At 49.0% G+C, this 23,606-nt stretch overlaps 1 protein-coding gene across 1 annotated transcript in view; it reads left to right on the top strand.

Moving 5' to 3' along the window:
* The window catches only part of LOC144168082 (tRNA (uracil-5-)-methyltransferase homolog B-like), a 40,205-nt gene extending 17,339 nt beyond the window's left edge, over positions 1-22,866 (top strand). The window contains exons 5-8 of the mRNA XM_077697161.1: positions 1,105-1,211; positions 10,779-10,893; positions 13,288-13,498; positions 22,731-22,866. Coding sequence (XP_077553287.1) covers positions 1,105-1,211; positions 10,779-10,893; positions 13,288-13,445 — 380 coding nt within the window. The 3' untranslated portion in view covers positions 13,446-13,498; positions 22,731-22,866. The remainder of the gene's footprint in view (positions 1-1,104; positions 1,212-10,778; positions 10,894-13,287; positions 13,499-22,730) is intronic.
* The last annotated feature ends 740 nt before the right edge of the window (positions 22,867-23,606 follow it).

Here is a 23,606-nt window from a genome sequence, read left to right as displayed (position 1 = left end):
TCAAAGGGTGTCTCCACCCTGCATGGGAATGCCGTTTTTTTGTCATTGCCGGTTTGTACTGTCGTTCGCTTTGCTTAGCCTTGGCAGTTTCACACTCGCTTTTTTCCCCCACAATTTGATTGATTGATTGTGGGGGTTTAACGCGCCGACGCAACGCAGGCGATGAGGCGCGCCGTAGTGGAGGGCTCCGGATTAATTTTGACCACCTGGGGATCTTTATCGTGCGCCGAAATCTCGTACACACGGGCGTTTTTGCTTTTCGCCTCCATCAGAAAAGCGGCCGCCGCGGCCGGGAATCGAACCCGCGACCTCGTGCTCAGCAGCGCAACGCCTTAGCCACTGAGCCACCGCGGCGGGTTCCCCCACAATTTGCTCAACCACATCAGCCTTATCTCGTATGCACAAGGCGCAGGGCTGGCAGGCTTGCTCGGATGCTGTGGAGGGGAGGGGGCACAACATGGGTGTTTCTTTCTTTTTAAACGTGAAGTTTCAGCTAAAAGTTCGCAAATCACGCGAGAATGTGCTAAATATAGTAGTTTAAATAAATTCTTAGCCCCTCACCTGTCGCGTGAGACCGTCTAGTAGGCCGGCGTTTACCCGCACCCCGGTCACTCGGCACCCCGGTCATACGACGCTTTCTCGCGGTCCCTTGAAAGTCGTAATATGGAGGTTCCACTGTATTGGAAAATATGGAGATGACAGCTTTGACTGGCACTATTTTGGCTGTAGTTTTCCTCCAAAAATCGCTAATTATCTCTAGTTACCTTGGTAAGTAATTGAGTTACTCAGAAAACGATGGAGTATTTGAAATCAGTGGAAAAGCAGCAAGACTGGCAGGTTTCACAGAGTTTACTCGACAATTAAAGGAAGTGTTTTTAAGAGCAGTGTCCCCCCTGAAACGCATGTCAAGTCCGCTTGGTTTGTTCTCTAAGTGAGTGGTCATCCACAGCAGTGCAGAGATGCGGCACGCTTGGAGAATCCTTGCAGTGGCATCCACATGACTGCTGGTGGATGCTCGAGAGGAGGGGCAAGCCCTCTCCCCCTTTGTGGTGATCTCTTGTCTCCGTGTGGGTAAAGGAACACTGCCGCCCTGCGTTGTTGCAGGCACCATTGGGCTGACGCTGGCACGGCAGTTGCACACGGGGCTGGGCATGGGCGTGTCTGCCCAGGCCACTGGGGACGCCACACACAACGCACACCTCAATGCAATGGTGAGTGGTTATGGGCCAGGACTGACCAGCATCGAGGCCTGATGTAGTGCGCAATGTCAACGACAACATTCAGGTGCAGGCAGCATTTTTGAGGAGATTTGGCTAAGCAAACCTAAGTTTAGTTAACGCCGCTGCAGTGAACTCTTTGCTCAAAATTAGCACTGCAATTTAGGGGTAGAGGAGGAGGAGGAATAGCTTTATTGTCGAGGGGGGGGGGGGTTAATGCCCTGGCAGGAAAGGAGAGGGACACGGAGGGAGAGAGGGAGGGGATAATCAAAAGGATAGCACTGTTCAAGGTTCAACCACTTGAAATGGTGGGTGGCATTTTGAAGTCAATGGTTCCGTGAAAATATAGTTCGTAGGTTTCGTGAAGAGATAGGTGCTACGTTTGTGACAGGATTCAGTCCAGGTTATCACACCAACTTGTGGAGAACACTGGTCAGTGAGTATTCAGTAATGTTCTCTAGAAAAAAAAAATTCAGTTTGTGATAATGCTATTTTTTTTTTTCTCTATGAAATAAGTTCTCTATGAAATAAGTTCTTTTTTTTTTGCTCAGGTTAGCAGCCTGCAGAGTCACATGTGAGGCTTTCCATTTCAATGTATGGTGGCTGCAACATTGTGGTTTGCTTGCGCTTCCTGCCTACTGCACCTACTTCTCTCTACCCTGCAGTCTAGACAGCAAGCAACATTAGCACGGTGTTCGCTTTCATGATGAAAGAGTTCTCTCGTGTCAGGAAAAGTCTAGCTTTTTTTTGGGTGGTTGCGTTCATTGTGTGATGTAAGCCAGTCTTTCCCCACTTCACTGTTCCATTCCCCCCATTCATGTCCACTTTTCACCTGGCCTTGCACACACTAGGACTTGGTTAGTTTCATGACTGTGCACGCATCAAATTTTTTCACTAAATGAGCATTTGCGAAAGCCACTACGCTGTTTGGCAGTGAGCAGTTAGTTACACAGTTAGTGCGAGCATGTGAGAACCAGAACGACTTACTATACATATATCAGGAGCTCTGCCATACATTTGAATGTGCTGGAAATTTGCAGTGAAGTACATGTACTGTTTGTGGAGTTATTGGCATTGGGCCATGTTAAAGGCAGTCAGATAACGGCCATGCCAACAGAAGCTGTGGGGAGGTTTTTACGAGGAGCAGCCGTCTTTAGTTATGCAAATGAAATAGCTTTGGTGCAGCCTTTTTCCCTGATTTTTTATTCAAGAGTGAGGGGTGCACTCATAAAACCATTAGCCTGAACAGGCATTCAGCAATTATGTGAGATGGTCACATAAAGACTAGAGTGTGTAGTGTGAAACACACTCCTTGTTCAGTTGATGTGGGGCATTTCTGTTTGGCTCACTGGGTAGCCTGGGAACTGCCTTCAAGCTGACAGTCGTTCAAAGAAAGCCGTACTCTCAAATAGGCACTACGAACTTTGGACGTGTAGCAAAGGTGGTTCTTGTGCATATGCCCCTCTGCATAAATTTTGTCTGGCCATGGATAACTGTCTTGAAAGGTCGGGTATGAAGTGAACGTTTGGCGTGATTTCGCTCGTTCCACTCTATTCTTTGGATTGCACCCTTTCCCTATAATTGAATAAATAAGGTGATCGTAATATCTGAAGTCGTTAGTGAAGCTGCTAGTGCATGGAGGGGGACCATACTGTTGTGAAGCCCTGAAAACAGAGCAGTATGTGGTGTCTGAAGATGATATTTTCTAAGGTGCTAGGCTAAGTACCACAGGTCTGCTGTTACATCTAAGGCCAGCCAGTTGCACGAGATGGCATTCTACAGAGATGCGTACAGTTGCTACACTAAACTCGCTCACTTAACTCTTTCGTTACGGCGGAAAAACGACCGATTTTGAAAGCTTCCACAAAACGTTTTTTTCTTTTTCTTGAGCTACTGGACACACTTAGCCTTGCTATGCATGAAATTGTAGCTTATAGATTGCTCATCCAAACACAAAGCAGCAGTTTTGTTAAAGGTGCAATTACTTACAGTTTATTCCTCAAGTAATCAGAAAAAAGCCCCCAAGAAAAGTATACGAAAAACACAAATCGGCAATTTTACCGAGACTAAAAATTATTTCAGCAATTTTAAGATGTACAAATTGTTCCTACGTTCCTTTGCTATGATTCAATATATAAATCAACAGTGTACACCACGTTTTGGATTTTTGAGGGCACGTCAACCTAGCGGAACTGACGGCTGTACCACACCGCGAAGGCACTCAAGGGTGAGTGAGTCGCTGTAAAATGTGCATCCAAGTGTACTCTTTAGTGTTCTCGCACAAAATCCTTATCAGTTCGGTGGTAAAAAACAAAACAAAAATCCAGTGGTCTCGAGAAGCGTCGCACCTGAACCCTGCAGCGCTAATCTGACACGAGCGCCAGGTTATCTTGAAGGTAATAGCGCGACACGGCGCGGTGCATTTGGCAAAATATCCTGGCCGTACATTGTCGACACCCTAAACACAAAATCAAAACCACAGTCGTCAGATAAGAAGCACGTTTTGTTTATAAATACAGAGCGGAGTCGCAACGAAATTACCTGCCAGCGCTTGTTGAAGTACGAAGCACCTGAACCGGAGCTTCGTCGTCCGAACTGAAATCTGAAGATCCCACATCATTGCTTGACCCCTCACTGCTGCTGAAATCAGAAAAATCGACAGCAGGAGCTGCCGAAGTGCTTGCTACAGCAGTCCGACTGTGCGGAGCGCAGCGCGAACCCAACGCCATTTTTCCTCCTGCTTCCCTCTACCTTAGGTTCAAATTTCTCTTGCTACACCACCACCACACGAGACACATAAACAAACGAAACCGAAATTGAAAGAGAAGTTGCCAATGAACACACCAGATGGCGATAGTTGTCTGTGGAGCGCGGGTTTGAGATTTTGCGGGAGATTTGAAATCATCGGATTCCGGCTTCCGATTGCCTATGGCGCCGTCGTGAAAGAGTTAAGAAGTGAAATAAGTAGCATTTCGGATTTCAGCAAAATAAACAGTGCAGGTAATGTTGGTCATTCATGCCCTGAAACTTGCGTCCCAAGATGGGTGAGGCCAATGTTTAAGGACACTATTTGCTGCACTGATCTTATATTTGACTGCATTTATGTTGTAAATGGTAAAATTGCCCTAATTTTTTTTTAGGGTCATGCTTGTAGTTTGTTTTAATTGTAATAATCTGTGCCTTCAAGCGTGCGCGTGGGCTTTCGCTCCACATGTTGGTGCCAGGCCTCAGTTGCGAGTAATACTCCTCGTACACTAGCGTCCGAATGTCATTTGAGCCAAATGTCATTTGACTGAAATGCCAAGTTGTGCTGCTACACTGGGTTTTGAAATGCCATTCGGCTCAAATGACATTCGGGCCAAATGAGCTCCGAGAGAGACATTTGGGATTTCAAATGCCATTTCTAGCACACTCGCACGCAGTGTCTTCGATCGGCAATAAAAAAATATGATACTTCCGTACGTAAAACAAAATATTTTTCTTTGTGGAACTTTGCCCACAGTTCATTTACTTAAAATATGAAATCAACATATTTAGTTTTCATACTCTGAAAACCATTGGGTCAGTTACAAAAAAAAAAGAAAATAAAGCTACGCAAACAGCCACCACCTTAGAGTCAAAACTGGTGTGTCTTCTAATTTGATATCATTTTACTGCCTTAGACTGCTCCTAAATTTGATTCTTGTAATATTGTACAAAAACGGAACGGGGTGACAAGAGCGCCACAACAGCACGGCGAGCAATTGTGAAAGCTTTCAAATTCCATCGACATTGTAGTGCAGCAGTGCAGATTCTGAATGGCATTCGAAGCCCCCCATTTGAGTCAAATGACATTTTGTTCAAATGACAGTCGGACCCTAGTGTAGCCAGGGTATTAGTCAGACTTGGTACAGCGCTTTTTTTTAGTTATTGGGCTCATAAGTGACTGCCTTTGCTCTATTGGGTGTACTGAGGTGCACAAGGCCTTTGTGTGTGTGTGTGTGTGTGTGTGTGTGTGTGTGTGTGTTGTGTGTTGTGTGTTGTGTTTCATCTTGGGTAGGCAGAAGGTTGGCCAGCGTGTACTACCAGCTCACGAGAAGGCCAACCCTCAAGGAGTCAGTGTCTACTCTGTTAGGCTTAACTTTGTCACTAAATGAGTGCACGGAAGCCCAAGGGGCCAGTCACACCTACAGCGGTGTCCTTATCGAAGTGTATGTGGCCAGTATTATGATTATGACAAGCGGCAGTGAGGGTTGAACCGTCGTGCATCAGTGTGGCCCTGCTAGTGCGCAACAGAATGCCATATCCACAGGCAAGTCAGAAATGCTAGCCCTCTGGGATTATGATCACAGGAACATGTCTCCCCTCTCTTTGGCAGGGATCGATGCTTGAGTTGCAAAAGGAACCACAGGCCAATCCGGCCTTATCCTTACTTGCGTTGTTGGCAAACAAAATTTTCAAAGCTCCCACATCTTAAATTTGTGCCCGAAAGTTTCTGAAAATCATGTCTGCATCTTGTCAGTAGGGGTGTGCGAATATTCGATTATCGAATTCGAATCGAATATTTCTTGCCCGAATAATTCGATTCGACTTTCGAATACCCAGCATTCGGACTTTCGAATAATTCGACGTGACGAATATTCCGAACGCTGCCAAAGTTGCGGCTAGATTAGTGTGGCCCTTACTGACCCTAACGTCGAAAGGTGTTGGTCAAACAATTGCCAGCGACCCGTTTTCGGCCAGGAACGTTGTATTTGAGGTTTGGACATATTCCTCCTTTTCGCCCGCAGAGACTTCATTGCCGACATGTAATTAAATAGTTCCTCGATTGTTTTGCGTCACTGTCATACACAGAAACAAGGAGCGACACAGCAGTCTTTAGCGTGCAGAAAACGTTCCTCACATACGGGTTTTTGTAATAATGAGGTGCGTTGCCGTTTTCACGTCATTGGAAACAAATATGATGCGTTCCACTCGGTATAGTGCCTGGAATATACTGGCTAGTGTGCGGAGCGCGCGCATTCTCTACGGGAGAGGGTGGCTCCGCCGGCGATGACTGCGCGCAGAGGCCGCAAGGGGCGCTGCTCGGCGAGAGGGTGCATGAAAGCCGCCAAGCTCCTCTGTCGCGGCGGCGTATTCGGCAGCCCACGCTTTGGTCGGCGGCGTGTAAGCACTGCCGAAGTAAACAGGTAGTCCTTTTTCAGAAACTGTTCGCCCATCCTTACTGTAAATAAGCTACCAATCGCCTGGCTATTTTGTGATTTCATCCAGAAACCCAAATTTAAGCTCTCCTAAGGCAGTATATGGTATATGCCGACTGAGCGGGAAATTTAATTTGAATGGTTTATTAATAAAATATTCTGAACCTGCGGGGAGCTAAATCTGTTAGAAAAAGTGGCGCTTTCAGGAAATGAGATGGATACGAACATCACAAAAATATTTTAATAATGAAACATAGTTCACTGTTAAACAGGTAACAGATTTACATTTTTGCAGGCACTATATATATTTATAACAGAAAAAAACACATTCCTATTGCATGCGGCTCTTTTCCTCTTAAATGACTAAATAAATAAACAAAATTTTCTATACCTTACGCGCGTTTCGACGAAATCCAACCTTGAAATCGGGCATGTGTACGTATTAGCATGCTTTCTGTTTTTATTCGTGTTTTAGGAATAGATAAAAAGTTCTGCACGTTTCTACAAGCGTTTCCGTTTCACTTGCTAGTTTTATGATGATATCCTCACCATTGACGCTTTTAAGAATCTCTGTCCCCACGCTGAGCAGCGACAAATCGCCGAGGCAGCTGTCAGTCACCACTGATAAAAGCGGTTTTTGATCAATTTCAGCTGGCTGAATGACCTTCGCAAGTGAAATTCATTACCGACAAGCACAAAAAAATGTAACAGCAACATAAACATCTGGGAATGAACCTTCAAAGTTTTCACGGATTTGAAGTTTCGCCATGTCTGTCACAGAAGAGCAGCCTTCGTTGCTCGCATATGAAATAAACTGCCCAAGCTTATCGGAAAATATGTGCCAGCCAGACTCGGACGGATACTTTTTGCAATGCCAATGTCCAGTGCCTGCAGGCTCCTCGAACTGGGGAAAAGCAGTTCCAATCTTTACAGCAAACTGCGAGGATACTTCGGTGTACGACATTTGAACGAAGTTGCTACAATGGTTTAAGTAATGTATTGCTTGCACGCGCGCACACACACACACACACACACACACACACACACACACACACACACACACACACACACACACACACACACACACACACACACACACACACACACGCACACGCACACGCACACGCACGCACGCAACTAGCAAGTGAAGGCGGGCCTGGATTAAACGTTACATCAATGAGAACGCCGCCAGAAGACTTGAGATGTCCTCGAAAAGCTTCCAGCCGGATTGGTTTTATGTTAAGGGCCTGAACAAGGAAAGAGAAGGTCAAAGGCAGCGACAAAAACACCTAAAGTTGAAACGCTGCCAGTAGTCGTATAGTTCTCATTTGACTCCTTCCCTGAGTACCTAATTTGTTTGTTCGAGATACCCACACTTTTTTCATATTACCGTTCTTTGCCTTGCAGTTAGTAGTTGAGCGCGTCTCTTTCTGTGTAGAACTATGTATAAGTGTGTATATGTATGCGTAGACAAATATATTTATTTTTGTTTATTTTCCGACGACAGAGAGTTCTCTCAATTGTGCTGTAATTCTTTGTTGTTCTTTTTTTTTTTTGTGCTCACAACATTTCTCATACTCCCTTCCTAATTGCTTTATAATTTTTTTCCTATTCCCATATTTGTAAGAACTATTTACTCTGTTCGATTGCATGCATAGACAAGAGTGCTGAAATTTACGTTGCATGAGTGTTTAGAGGGCTGAGGACCTCCGTCAGGCCATCTGTGCCTGACGGAGGTTTTTTTTAATGTTCTATTTTCAATTATTGTGTTCAGTGTTCTGTAAATAAAGTACTTCGTTTCATGTCTGCAGTAAATTTATTGCACATTTGCACAGATTTTTTTTTTCACATTTTTTGTCATTTTTATAGTTTCCAGATTGCCTAGATCTAATTCATACACTTGCCAGTGGCCCGACTCATTGAGACAGAGCACTTAAACAGTGGTGTGAAAAAAAGGCTTTGGCTGAAAAAGCTTGTTTTTTAGGATGCAAAAAGACAAACAGGTTAAATAGTTGACCTGTTTTGGCATACACCAGCCTCTACATGCTGCATTGAACACAGTGCTTCAGTTCTTAACATCACACTGAGCTACCTGCTAAGTAGGTTAGTTGAATCACGAGGAAACTTCTGGAATTGGTTAACGTGTAATAAATCGTGGTTTATATTGTTGGTCAGGCCCTTTGTGAAAGATAATTTAAAGTAGCAGATATAACAATGTTTTTAATTTACTGCCTGGTGGAGCACAATAGCTGCTTTGAGATTTCGAACGCCAATATTATTGTCATTACGACAGGAGTTCTGAAATATAATTCATGTTCTGTGTAGTTATTTAATGCCGCAATAGGTGAATTGTAGGTTGTTAATTATGTCTTCGGCAACGACTGCAGCCTTTGGAGACATTTACAAATATCCATGTTCATTTTAAACATTGAATCGAAAGTGTCGCTTTAAATGTCGCTGCCATAATGTTTTCTATTTCACCTCAGATATTGCCGCACATGTTATCTTATCTCCTTTGATTGAGAGAGTGTCGCAAACTAACGTCACCAGCCCAGAATAAGCAGCGCAGCGCAGAATCTCAAACGTTGCTTTAGTGTCCGGTTATTTGCTTGACATACTTGCCATTACTATTTTGTTTTCACTTCATCTCTGGCAGAATGCAGGCCATGTGGTAAGGGGTTTCAAACTTCCTGTGATATTTCTGCTCTCAGAAGCAAAGTAAATAAAAAATCGGTTGGGCAGTTACTGACAAGTAAAGTTTTTTGAGGGCGGGAGGAGACGGCGAAGTTTACGCCACACATTTATCTACATTGGGTTTAGCAAAATGCGTGCATTCTAAAAGTACTCGCGTAGTTCTTATATAGCATGGCGTTTTGTAACGAACGCTCCAAACACACGAAAAAAGTAAACGCCCGCTTCGCGCTACTCGGCTAACTTGAAGCTTCCCAGCGCTTGGGGAGCACGCGGAACGCTGCGCGGGCTGGCGCGGACGGCGCGCACATGCACCCTCTCGCACAGCAGCGCCTCAAGCGGGCGCCGCCGCCAGTCATCACGGTCGGGGCCACCTCCGCGCCCGCCCTCAGCACACTAGCCAGTATATTCTAGGCACTGTACACTCGGGACAAAACAAACAAATTACTACGACGACGCCATTTTGTGATGGCGATGACACTGACTCTTCCCCCCTGATAGTCGGCCGTAAAATATCATTTTTCTTTTGTTAATTAATTTTATCACACGACTGTGCAGCCGCAAAATAGCGTATAATTATGGTCTTGTTAAATTTCTGTAATTTTGGCCTTGCTGTAACGCACTATCATCACCCGTTCTAGACCCTTTCTTGACGCCTATCCATAGCCAATCTGACGGTCGTCGCCGTCGCCACCATGGTCGTCGCACGCCCGTGATTATCCTCCTGTGTAACGTCCGCGTGCCGTGCCATTCAGCATGAATAGCCACGGTGAAAAAAGAAGCGTAATTTGGAAGTTTTTTGAGAAGGCAAGTCCGTCCTCTGTCATCTGCAAGAAATGCGGCTCCGCGCTCAAGATGCCGGCAAGCACGACAAGCCCGCTCTTGAATCACTTGAAGAGCAAGCACCACGTTCACTACTTGGAGATTTGGAGAATTTGTAATACTTTTAACATGACAGTTTGTGATTTCTTTTTTTCCTTTTAGTGTATTTACTATTTAGAGCTCAAGGCCATGAGCATGTGTTTGTTAGTGTCCAACCTACTTGTTCTTCCAAATAAAAGCTTTGGTATTCGATATTCGATATTTTTGTCCACTATTCGACACTATTCGATTCGAATTCGATTCGAGATCAAATTTCACTATTCGCACACCCCTACTTGTCAGGTATCACGTCGGTCTGCATGACACCAGCAGCATTATTGAGGAGGCTGCCACGATCGCTACAAAGCATAGTGTCACCAAAGAAAAGAAAAGGCAAACTATTTTGGGAAGCTAGAGGAGGGGGTGGACAGTGCTTGGAGGACTGCGTCTTTTTCTGTTATATTCGAGCGATTTGTTTGGCTGTAAGTCACTGCTGTGTTTGCGCACTGCTGATCTATGCAAATCAGCCGAGCCTGCAACCGAGTGCGTGATGCACCATTCAGTGCTGTTTGTGCGTAGAAGGACGATGTGTTTTAGCCTGGTGTGCACGTCACGCCTAAGCGAAACAAAGTACCAACAAACCTCCACACCTCGCTTCCTTGATAACAGTTTGTGCCCTTGTTGGGCAGACATTGCCATGAGGTAACTTCAGGATCCGGCCAGGTAAACGCACTGCAAAAAGCACTCTTTTTTTTGTGTGTGTCTGCGTTTGAAGGAGAACAGTGATCCCTACAGTTTTGTGCTGACGTGTGTCATCCTCATTGCGCAGGCATCAGCAACGCACGCTACCAGGTTGGCCGGGCAGAGACGCTGCTTCCCGAGCTGTGCGGCCAGTTCTGTGCTGACGACCTCTTGCTGTCGTGAACTCAGGTCAGCGAGTCTGAGTAAGTGTCACCCCCCCCCACGTGGCTCGTATTTCAGTATCTCACACAGCCTTCTACAAAGCCTTGCGCAAAGCCTTTGGTAAGCAGGTGCAAGAATTTTCTCACAACTCGACATTAGCTGTTTTATGGCTTGTCTTGCGAGTCTCAGCAGCAACAGTGCTTCATAATTGCTGCTTGCCACCAGAGGTGTGGACTGCAGCCGTATGCAGACTCATCCCCTTCTTTCCGTAGTTGTGCTGACAGGAACCCACAAGCTCTGACGTTTCCTTGCACACCATTCGTCAGAGTTGGATGCTTTCGAAAAGCCTGTCGATGCACCACTGATTAGCCAGCTATATGCTCTTCCTGGCTCCTTTTGTGAATGAGAGTTGAAAACTGCGTAACATTTGTGTTTAGTTCTGGGCAAGGGCTACTGATAGTGCTTTCCCTTTTTTGTTTTGTGCTGATGATGGTGAGTGGGGAGTAGCCTGTCCATGTAGCTGACAAGCAAGGCTTGCAATGAGTGCGTGCTGCTATTGTTCACTGAGGGAGCAAAAAAGCATATAGCGTCTAGGTGCCTTAGAAAGCACCTAGGAAGCAGACTTGAATCAGCTGAGAAAGCCGCGGAACGAAACATGTGAAGCGCCACACGGATGGAAAGAGAGCGCACGTCATGGTCACAGAGCAAGAACACTTGGGAGGGGGAAATGCCATTGGTGTGGGCACATGTGCGTCATCAGAAAGCATTACAAATTACAAAAATGAACCATGCGCCACTATGCCCCAACGGAGGCCGACAAACATGGGGTGTGGGATGCAGACTACTCGACTTCATCGCAATACAGCCACGAGGTGATGCCAGCGTGTTACCACTTGAAATAGTCTGACGTTATCGTGTTGCTTGAAAATGCTGAGCTGCTTCTCCGGGAATGTTGTTGCTTCATGATCGTGGATCAGAGAGTGGATAGGGGTGGGGGTCATTGTGGCCGAAATCAAGGAAGGACCAAGGAAACTTTGATGGCCCCAAGCTTTCAGTTGCAGTGCTGAGTTTTCATGGTGAACAAGAACCATGTCCCTGACTTGCACACAGTGGGCGGACACGAATGTGCTTGGTGAAGCAGGCTTCGGGAATATCGAATGTTCTCTCCACCGCCATCACTTTATTACTGCTTGTTTTGTGGCACCTTAGGGTGGCTCCAACCTTGTGAAGTTTATGGGCAGGCATCGCTGACTTGTTGAGTTAGATGTGTGAGGCCTTGCTGTCAGGCGTGGCTTACCGGTGTCTGTTGAACACCCACTGTCGATGTCTGCCTCCAGTTCACACCGCATGGTGTGCAGCTTCTCAGCTGGCAAAGAGTTGTGTCTGTAGCGACGAAATAAACCTTGTTTAGTGGCTCCAGCTGTACCATAGTACGTATCTTTCATTTCCATGTTCAGGCATGCTCCACCATGAAGCCTTCTCAGTGCCCAAATTGGAAGCAATGCTGTGGTGGGTTCTGATGTTGTCGGCTCTTGGCCTGTTTTTTTTTTTTATGGGCCCAGGAGTGTGTGTGCTGCAACAAAGAAGGAAGGTGTGATGATTGATTACGGGGGTTTAACACGCCGGCGCTTCACAGGCGATGAGGCGCACCGTAGTGGAGGGCTCCGAATTAATTTTGACCACCCGGGGACAATGATTGGCTGCACTCGTGGCCTTGTTCAGTTATTCCACTGCTGCCATAAGGGTCAGACCTATCCTGACCTGCAAACACTGGTGAGATCACGGCTAGCTGCTACGTGCTTTAAATTGGTCACACAGAAGAATTAGTCCTGCACAAAAACTTTCGCTGCCTGCATGAGAGCTTCCTTAGGTTTATGGTCCAATGCATTTCGTCGTGTTGAGTGGAACTCATGTCTAAATTAGTTTGGTGGCAGCTAGCATGCAGGTGCCTTTATCATAGAAGTTTTTCACTGTGAAGTCAAGCCTTGGATGAGGTCAGCTAAGTAAGATCTCCCACACAAGGAGTTCATTTCTTCCTCCTGCGTGAGAGACCCTCACTGTGGCAGCCGCAATTCCCTTGTCAGGCGCATCTCATGGGAATGGACACATTACTTAGGCAGTGAGAGAGAGAGAGAAAAAACTTGTATTCACCGTTCCTGGAGCCCCGCGCTTTTGCGGTTCGCAACGTACATTGCCTTCTACGTCCCCACAGGGTGTTGACATACCCCAATAAAGTAGAGCTGAGACAGTTCCATTGAGCTGCTTGCTGCCACATCGCAAAACTTGGCTGCCTGTGTCTGCCCTGTTCCTCTTTCGCTTCCATCCCCTGTTCCCTGGTCCCTCAATGAAAATGGGGATGACTTGTGGCAAACTCTGCTTGAGGCTTTGTTGCGTGCACTGACCCTGTCCCGTGCCTGGTGGTGTGTGCCCTGCAGGTGCGAGGGCCATTCGAGCACTGCACGAGTGCAGCCACATCAAGCGCCTAGTCTACATCTCCTGCCAGCCTGAGGGCACGGCCATGGACAACTTTGTCGAGTGCTGGGACGAGGGGAGGCAGAGAGTAGTAACCACACGAGGATACAGTTGCTGCTGACATCTGTACAACTGGGGACACTTGGGATGCGAGCGAGTTGGTGGGACGGACGGGTGAGCTACTCGAGGTTCACTGGGGACATTCTCTCGCCAAGTGAATCTCCAAATGATCTGCAAAAAAGCAAAAGGGGGCAAATATGGCAGTGTATGTTGTAAGGTGTTGTGAGCTAGGGCGTGTCAGCAAATCCTTCTTGGGACGGCCCAAAAAAAGACATGGACAAAACACTAACAGGGCACTGCACTAGTGTCTCTCATTAAGTCTCGTCCGTGCCTTTTTTTGTGTCGTTCCAAGAAAAACTAAATATAGGTTAGCTGGTGGTGGTGAAAACATTTATTGATCATTTGTTAGCCGAAGAGCAGCCTCTATGAGTGGGGTCCTCAGTCCAGGACTCCAATGGCGGACGCTATCCGGCGGGCCCGCTCGATCAGCCGTTGTTGGTTTTGCGGGGCAGTGCTGGACAGAGCAGCCTCCCAAGAGGAGAGGGTGGGGATGCTTATAGGGGTGAGCCCATCTGGTGGACGCGGACACTCCCATACAGAGTGGTAGAGGGTGGTAGTGGGGCTCTGGCAAGCCGGGCAGTTGCCAGCGTATTGGGTGGGGTAGAAGAGGTGTTTGTGGTGTAAGTTTGGGAACGTGTGTGTCTGGAGCTGCCGCCATGACGTGGCGTCGGCGCGGGATAGGGAGTGATGGGGTGGAGGTAGTGTTTTGCTTTGTGTGCGGTAGTAGGCGAGTGTGAGTGTATAGTTGAGAGGTTCGTGGGATGGGATGATGGAAGCTGATGTCTTGGAGCCACCCCGGATCTGTCTGTCCGCTTCCTCTGACGCCCGGTGGGTCATTTCTCGGGCGAGCGCGTGTGCGTGCTCATTTCCAGGAAGGGAGGCATGGCCAGGGGTCCAGACGATACGAATGAAGGGAAGCTTGGTTGGATCGGAGTGTCGAAGAATGTTGTTTGCTTGGATGGAGAGGATTCCAGAAGAATATGCTCGGCAGGCGGCTTGCGAGTCTGTTATAATTGCCCAGGTTTCGTCGTCGTCAGCTTCCGCGGGTCCAGTGGTGGTGATGTGGGACACAGCCAATGCTATGGCTGTTTCCTCGGCCACCCTGATGGAATCGGTGCGTACAGAGCAAGTTGTTCGCGCATTGCCAGCAGCTGCAGAGGCCACTGCCACTTTAGCGTTGGGGTTGGCTGGATAACTGGCTGCGTCGGTGTAAATCACATGTGGGTCCTGACCGTACCGGCGGGCTAGCGCTTCGACTCGGGCGCGGCGTCGGCCCTGGTTGGTTTCCGCGTGCATGTTCTTGGGGAGCGGGGCAACTTGTAAACGTGCACGAAGGACAGGGGCGAGAGCCACAGGGTTTGGTGGGAGAGGCGACGACGGCTTGGGGTATCCCAGGCTGGCGAGCACGTGACGACCGGTGCGGGTGGTGCCTTCTGACCAGCTCGTTGTGCCTCAATAATTTCCTCCATCGTGTTGTGGACACCCAATTGAAGGAGACGTTGTGTAGAAGTGTAGGGGGGACGTCCCAGGGCTGTTTTGATTCCCGTCCGCAAGGCAGTGTTGAGGCGCTGCAGTTCGGAGTGCAGCAAATTGTGAAAGGGGACGGTGGTAGGCAAGGCGGCTGATGAGTAAGGAATGAACTATGCGGAGGGTGTCCGCTTCCTTGAGGCCGGCGCGTCTGTTGGAGATGCGACGGATCATGTGCGTGATTTGTGTGATTTGAGTTTTGAGGAGGTGAACTGTGTGCGTGGCACGGCCGTTAGACTGTAGATGGAGTCCTAGGACTCGGACTCGGGTGACGCACGGGATCAAATTACTGGTAAAGTAAACGGATATTTCTGGCTTGGTTACTGGTCACATGCGGGGAGGCAACACAAGAAGGCCGGACTTCTCCGCTGCGCAAGACAGGCCCCCCAGAGAGGCATAGTTCAGAACTACATCTGCTGCCTCTTGCAGGGCGTCCTGTATTTGGCCGTCCGATCCGCGTGTTGCCCACAATGGTCACATCGTCCGCGTACAGCGCGTGGCGAAGCTCCAGAATTGCGTTGAGTAGAGAAGGCAGCTTAGCCATGGCCACATTGAAGAGTATCGGGGATAGAACTGAGCCCTGGGGCGTTCCTCTTCCAGTCAGTTGAAAGGGTGGTGAGCGGTGCTCACCTAACCCTATGGTGGCTGTCCTATCGGCCAGAAAGGCTCTGACGTAATTGTATGTGCGTTCTCCACAATTTGATGATGCCAGATTGTCAAGAATGAGCTCGTGTGCGACGTTATCAAACGCACCTTTTAGGTAGAGTGTCGGGACGGCGCGTGTTTGGGCTCTGTTGGGATGATCCAGGATGTCGTGCTTGAGTTGGAGGAGCAGATCCTGTGTGGCCAGGTGGGAACGAAAACCGAACATTGTGTCGGGGAAAAAGTGGGTGGCTTTGAGATGTGGTTGCAGCCTAGCAAGAATTATATGTTCGAGAAGCTTGCCCAGACACGAAGTAAGTGAGATGGGGCGGAGGTTGCCAAATGAAAGAGGTTTGCCCGGTTTGGGTATCAGGATGATGTCCGCGTGCTTCCATTCCTGTGGTAGAGTGCCCTTGCGCCACGCATCGTTGTAGTAAGCCGTCAACTGGGTTATGGCGCGGTCGTCCAGGTTGCGAAGTAACTTATATTGGATGCCGTCCGCTCCCGGTGCAGTGCTTTTTGTGAGGTGTTGAAGGGCCGCTCTCACTTCTGTCTCTGTGATGTCAGCATCGAGCAGGACATTCGTGTCAGAGGTGTCTGGGTAAGGCCGATACTGGGGGCGGGGACCGACGCTGATATAGCGCTGTTTCAGTGTAGCGAGAAGGGTATCTTTGTCAAGGTTTTCCCTGTGGAGTAATGTATGGATGGCTTTCGTGGTTTCTGTTTTAATTTGCTTGGGGTCGAGGAGACTGCGTAGCAGCGACCATGTCTTTGCTGTTCCAAGTGTTCCTTGTAGCTGGTTGCAGAAATTTTGCCAGTTGGCCCGTGTCAACTCTGCTGCGTAGCGTTCGGCTTCGGTGGTGAGCAAGGCGATCCGTTTACGAAGTTTCCGATTGTGCCTTTGCCCTCGCCATCGTTTGCTGAGGCTACGGCGGGCATCCAAAATATGAAGAAGGTGGCTGTCCACGTCTGGCATGTGAGCTGTTGTTTGTACGGTTCTAGTAGTGTCTGCCAGATCACTTTGAATTTGTTTAATCCACTCTGGGAGGGAAGGAAGAGGCGATTGCTCGGGGTCTCCAGTAGTTGACGTAGGGTCAGTGTCGGGTGAGCTATCGCCACTCGGTTGGGCACGACGCTTGCGGAAGGCGACCCAGTCGGTGATTGCGACCGATCGGTTGGAAACCTTGGCGCCGAAGTCCGCTATCTCAGTGAAGAGGATGCAGTGATCACTGCTGAGTGTCTCCCCAAGGTTAGACCACCTGTGGTTGCTGAGGCCATGAGTTAGAGTGAGGTCCGGACATGTATCCCGTGTAATGCTGTTACCCATGCGAGTGGGCTGGCCAGGTTCTGTAAGAACCGTAAGATGGCACCTGGCTATTGTCAGGGCTAGCTTTCGTCCCTTGGGAGTTTCTGTCATGTAGCCCCAAGTAGGGTGTGCCGCGTTGAAGTCGCCCACTGTAAGCACGGGGCTGTTGGTCCGTTTTGCTAAAAAGAGGGTGCTGTCGAAGAGGTGGTCAAATGTGTCTCATCTGGCCTGGGGCGTACTGTAAATGTTGAGGACGTATACACTTGTTTGCTTGGAGGTATTCGGGATGATTTCTAGTAATACGTGCGGGATGTGATGGGGACTGCTTGGAGAGTGATGCAATCCTCTTGTCTACAAATGTCGTCACTAGAAGCGCCTGGTCGTCATTTCTGGAGTTCAAGTACGGAAAGTAGCCTGGTAGGGTGGGATCGCATCTGACTTCTTGAGCAATTACGTCCGGCGAATTTGAGTGCGTGGCTATATATTGCAAAAGTGCCCCTTTCTTGCGGCGGTAGCCTCTACAATTCCATTGCCAAATGCGCAGGGGTTCGGGCGTATGACGGGTGTGTGGCTTTGGTGGTCTCGACTTGCTAGCCGTGTTAAGGGGGTGGCTGGGCGTAGTTTAGAGCATTGCCGGGGCGATCTGTCGTGGGTGTGAGGCAGGGGTGGACGCAGCGTAAGTCTCGGTGATCTCTGTCTCCTCCATGCGTGTCTACGGGCAGAGTAAGTGGGAGAATCGGCTGGGGTTGAGCTTGTTTGAGCACCTCGCGGATGGCATCAGTTACGAGGGTTCGGAGTTCGTTCTGAAGGGACTCGTGATGCGTCCGCAGCTGGCTCCGGATTTCGTCAATGGTGGCGGTGTAGTGCTGTAAGGCTCGTGTGTGTTGTTGACGGAGCTCGTCGACGTCTGCCTGCAGTTTTTGTATGGTGGCCGTGAATTGGGCTTGGAGATCGATTCGCATCGCCTGGAGCACATCGGGTATTGGGGGTGCGTGTGTGGGTGTGGGGCACGGTGTTGTGATGGGGGGGGACGAGGAGGTGTTGTTAGAAGGGAGGGGAGGAAACTGCTCTGTCCAGCTCACCTTGAGGTTGGTGCTCTGCGGCCGGAAGTTAGGTGGAGCTTGGTTGCCGCGGCTGTCACTGGCCTCCCGGCTGCACCCTGGTACCCTGGATTGGCCGTGGCTCGCTGACCGGCCTCGGTCCCCGCGTCTCCGGTCGTGGCTGTTGCTGTGGCCGCATGAACGGGACTCCGTGGACGGTAGCTCCGAATCGGCAAGCGGGCGCTCGGTGGTTGCACAGGACTGCAGGGATCCCTGGGTTTGATGGGCAACAGTTTCACCGGTACAGTCAGTGGTGTTACACTGTAGGGTAGTGGCGGGAGGGAAAAATGGTGGCGAGTGGTTTGTCGATGCCAAGGATCGAAGAACATGCGTCTTGTTGTATGGGCGTCGTTGGCGGACCGGGCAGCGGGGATCCGTGGCCGGGTGGTCTGCATGGCAGTTGGCGCAGCGGGGAACGCACACGTGATTTGGCACTGGGTTCACCGTCCCACAAGCGCTGCACCTGTGCGTGTCCGGACTCGGGCAGACGTCAGCTCGGTGGCCGAGCTTAAGGCATATCCGGCATACTTGGTGGCGAGGTTGAAATACGCGGCAACGGTATTCTCCCCCGTAATAGTTGACGTAATGAGGCACACGAAGACCCGCGAAGGTGAGAAGGGCGGTGGTAGATTTTCCCATCATCCTGGTGTGGATGATTTCAGCGTTTGGTGACCGCAGATGCTCTACAAGTTCGTCGGTGGTGGTGTTGGCCGCAATTCCCGTGATTATACCTTTGCTTGAGTTGTCTGGGACAGCAATGTAAGCGGTGACTTCATACTGCTTGCTCTCCATGTTAAGGGTGGTGATTTGCTGGATTTTCTTAGCGATGTCCAGGTCCGGGGTACTCACTACGACCATGTTTTGGTCCCTTCGGATGTGAAAAGTGATGCGGTCTTGTGTTGCGTCGGATATCTGCGCTGCGGCACTTATTGCGTTGGTGACACACTGAATGAGCCACTGGGCAAGGATGAGGCCAGTACGGGGTCGAATGACCACTTTGTAATCCTCAAGCGGAAGAGGTGGCAGTCGCGGTTGGTGGGGTAGGTGCTTGTTCGTTCGGAAATGATGCTGCGGAGTGATGCAATTCGGTAGGGATCCGTGTTGCTGGTGGGAGGGTTGACCAACAAGATGGGACTGCTGTTGTCGGAGGCGCCTCTGGCTGTTACGGCTTACGACTTCGGTCCACGTGGGAGCTATACGTGCCGGCCGATCTTCAATACCAGCGGGGTCATCGGATAAAATATGAGGATCAGAATTTCCGTGCTCAGTTTCCATTTCCGCAGGGCGCTGGGCGTCGGAGGAGGTCCCGCCGAGCGCGCGGACGGGAAGGCTGCGCGGGGGAGCCTGCTCGACCGACTGGGTCACTGACCCTGACGGAGGGGACGGAGTGGGCACCGCCGTCGCCGCGCCCGGTGGGTTTGTGGAATGCGCCGAGGCTCCGTTGGCTCCGTCGGTAGAGCCGATGTCGTGGGTAGGCTTAAGGGAAGCGGCGGCACACTCACACTTGTTGCAGGTAAAACGCCGCTGTCCAGACACCACCATGGCCAGCTCTTCATCTGGCCAGGTCACACACTTTACATGCACTCGACTTTCACAGTCGGCACATTGAAGAAACTTTTGTTTCCAGTAAAAACTCTTCGAGCACAGGGAGCACGCATCCAGACTCGGCGCCATCTGGCGGGCGCTGAAGGTTAGCTGGTGACAGTCTCTTGCCGAGTGAATCTGCAGATAGCCTGCTACAAAAGGAAAGAAAGAAAGGAGAGCGGTTCATCTCGCTGCTTCTTGGCGAGGAGAGACGAAGGAGAGGCAAGGTCAGTGCACGTGAGAAAGGGAACAAGGAGCTCCTTGTAATGCACATCACTATATTTCATCCCGCTTGTGAAGGAGAATCATGTTCCAACACCTTACTGGCATCACTAGCAAAATGGGACACTAGATCACAATCTCACTTATCTTATGGACTGGGCTATTTTATACAGCTCCTTTCAAAATTAAGTTGTAGGCACACAGGAACTCATGTACACGTCGAAAATTTCCTCCGAATACCCCAGCAGTGTTTTTTCATAAAGCATCACGGGGAAGCTTAGGTAGTAGAAACGTGATGAAATACTATGTGGTTATTAAAACAGGAAATGCGAAAACGTCGTTGAGTGTCGGTGGTGAAGTTCTAGAGATGAGTGAAAAGGTGCACTAATTTAGGGCAGTTAGTCAGCAGAGGCAACCAGCTATAAATCAGGTGAAGAACCAGCTTGTAATGCAGTAAAACCCCGATGGTACGAATTTCAAGGGACCACGAGAAAGTGTCATTTGACCAGGGCGTGGATAAATTCCGGCCTTGAAGACGCTCTCATGCGACAGGAAGGCTGTGAACTTATTTAAACTGCTATATTTAGTGCGTTCTCATGTGATTTGCGAACCTTTTGCTGAAATTCTAATTAAAATGCCCCCCATGCGTTCCAGCTGGCCGGCTAGCCAAGCGGCACACGTTACACGACACCTGTGCCGTCCCGCGCTATTTACATAGCCCACCAGCCCCGTGCCTTGTGTGCGCGAGGTAAAGCCGACGTGGTCAAGCAAATTGAGAGGGGAAAAGGCGATTGTGAAACTGCCAAGGCCAAGTGAAACAAACGATTGTACAACGCGGAGTTGAAAAAAATGACATTCCCGTGCGTGGTGGAGACAGCCTTTGAACGGTCCCGTGCCGCTGCTATTGGGCCAAAGTGCTCAACACATAGCTGTTTTCGGTTCCCACAAGATCCAGCAACGCGAAATGGATACGTTGATTCAACCTTTGCGAGTAAACCGTGTTGCGGCGAAAATTATAGCGCAGTCTTGCTACAGTGACTTGCTACGGCGGCCAGCGATTGACCCGCAATGGCGGCGCCAACGTATACGTGTCTCCACCGTTGCGGCGGACACGCCTGAGTGTAGGCACTCTACCAAAAAAAGGAGTGAGTGATAACGCGGCTTTCAAAGACATCGTCAAAGATGTCGTCAAAGCGTCATCAAAGGAAAGAAACTTGGATCGAGGAGGCGGGGAAAGCGGGTGTTCAGTCATCGCCGTGGTGTTGCGTCGTATGTGTTTTCACTTTTGTCGGCGGCTCGACAGGAGTTCCGAATTGCGGTCTGCTGCCACGTGAACTTCGACTTCTCGCAGTTGGCGCGTTGGCGTACTTCTGCCGCGTGGGCTGTCGCAGGCTTACTCCTGCACGTGACTACCTGCCTGCTTGCTTGCGGCTGTTCAGCAAGTGGTCTGGCCCGCCTACGGACCTTTGCCCATCAAGCAGCATCAAATGGGGGTTGAGAATAAAGAAGGTCAGGACGAGGTGGTGGAGAGGTGTAAAATATTGGAAAAATACCGGTTTATCCGTGCCAGGGTCCGTCGTATGAAGCGGACCGCATGCACCCGAGCGTCATATCATCGGGGTTTTTAATGCATTGTTTCTGTGGGGAGTTTGCCGGGACTGCGGTGATCCGTCATACGCAGCGGGTCGTTGTAAGTCCGGGGGGGGGGGGGGGGGGGAAGGGGGGGGGGGGGGGAAGGGGGGGGGGGGGGGGACGTAACAGCGGGGTTCCTCTGTGACAGACTTTATGTGAGCACTCAGAGGCTTACCTGCACTCGCAGCGTGCCCTACAATTCATCCTTTCCAGGACTGTCTCAGCCCTGGACCGGTACTGACATGTTGTAGTACTTGAGTAGCGGTCCTCTCCATCAGATTGTTGAAGAGTACTGGGCTCCCTTGGACCTTTACATGAAGGGTAGTGATGCTGCTGGCATTGAATTGTTCATCCGGTCCAGTCCCACTGAAAATGTACAGCTCACAACTGTGGTACTTAATGGACTGGACGGAAGAGGGTGAAAGTTGCCTTCTTTTCATTTTCGTCTGTATTTATGAGCTATGCCGTTTCACCAACTTGCCAGGTTTTTTATTTTTTTTTTCTCTCTCTCTAATGTCTTGGTTTCCCCGGGGCATCACTGTCCTCTGACTGTACATATGTAATTAGCATAGTAATAAATGAATAAAAAAACACGTGGTCTGGTGGGATTTGAACCCTGGTCCCTGCAGTAGCAGCCTGTTGCATTTCTTCACTGTTCTGACACGTTGTTTTGCCTTTAAGTTACTGATAGTGTTGATGTCTTAGTTCATGTTATATACTTTGCAGTATGTACACAGGGTGATTTTTGTTGTCGTTTTTTTTGTGCATGGTATATGCACCCCTCCTGCTCGGGCTAGTGGCCTGCCGCATTTCTTACATAAGTAAATAAAACAATGAATAAACAAATAAATAAATCAAACGTGTTCCCGCTATCCTATCACTACATGTTGCCAGCAATGGAACAATCGTTTTTTTTTTTTTTTTTTTTTTTGTGATGTAGTTCCTTTCTTCGCCAAACTTGGGAGATTGGCCAGGAATCTCCAGCTTTGTGGGGATAACGTGCCCGTTTCACGGAACTCTGAATTGGAAACGCAAAACTTGACACGGGAACGCGACGCAGCGGGAGTACTACCAGTACACAAGGAGGTCAAAGTAATTTGTGTCACAGGACAAAGAGGTGAAAGCAAAGAAAGACACAAATATGATGCGTCAGTAAAGAAGTTGTTAATGAGTATCTCCAGGCTTTCGTTTTCGAGGTGTGTGAGCCGACATTAGGGGCCCCGAGGAATTTCTTGACAGCTTGTTACGCAATGCATTCATTTCTGTTCTGCAGGCTGTGCAGCAACGTTCCCCAGGCACGAAGAGTGGGACCGCCTTTCTGCCTCCTCCTCCTGGCCTGTGCGGCGGACATGTTCCCGCAGACTCAGCACTGCGAACTCCTGCTGCTGTTTGGGCGGCAGAGGACAACGGCTGCGCTGTGCACTGTGGAATCGGCTCAATTGTTGTGGTGTACTGTAATTCTTAGAGATGTACAATAAATTTTCTCTCTGTACTGCTACTGCATCCACATCTCCCTCTTTCTCCCTTTTCATTCTTTCTTTTTTTAAATTTTTGTACGAATGGTTGGCATTATAAAGAGCTTGAAGGTCCCAAGGCCATTACTGTGGGGCAACGCAGCTATATGACGGGTTTCACTGTTATTTCAGTGTGTACAGTTTTGGTTAAAGTTCTCCTGCAATCTATAATTAAGGTACAATATTAACTCATGAGGGCTACCAAAATATTTTATGTACAGTATAGCCCACTTACATTGAACCTGGTTTTAACAAAATCCCAGCTATGGGGAACAAATCTTCGCTTCCTCATGCCATATGTGCACATACATATATTTTATGTCCAGATATAGTGAAAAATGGATCTAACGAACTGATTTCCGTTTCCCAATGTGTTTGTTATAAGCAGACTGGACTGTATTACAACAAGTAATGCTTTTTTTCACTTTTACAGAACAAAATGTGATTTTATTTAAATGGTTTGTTTGTCTTGTGCTTTGAAGAATGCTGGAACTGCTAATGGTTCGAATCGGCTGTCTGAACTTTTCCTGGAGGCAGTCCAAGAGTGTGGCAAAAGTGCGATAAGGAGAGGTGATGGTGACTGGAGCAGTTCTTGTGGCACGTGAACGAATCGAAACGGATTTCTCCTGCCCTAC

The sequence above is a fragment of the Haemaphysalis longicornis genome, unplaced genomic scaffold (genome assembly GCF_048455015.1).
Source record: "Haemaphysalis longicornis isolate Haplotype H1 unplaced genomic scaffold, Haemaphysalis longicornis Haplotype H1 scaffold_2, whole genome shotgun sequence".
In the NCBI taxonomy this organism is placed as follows: domain Eukaryota; kingdom Metazoa; phylum Arthropoda; class Arachnida; order Ixodida; family Ixodidae; genus Haemaphysalis; species Haemaphysalis longicornis.
This window is presented reverse-complemented; position numbering and strand designations above follow the sequence as displayed.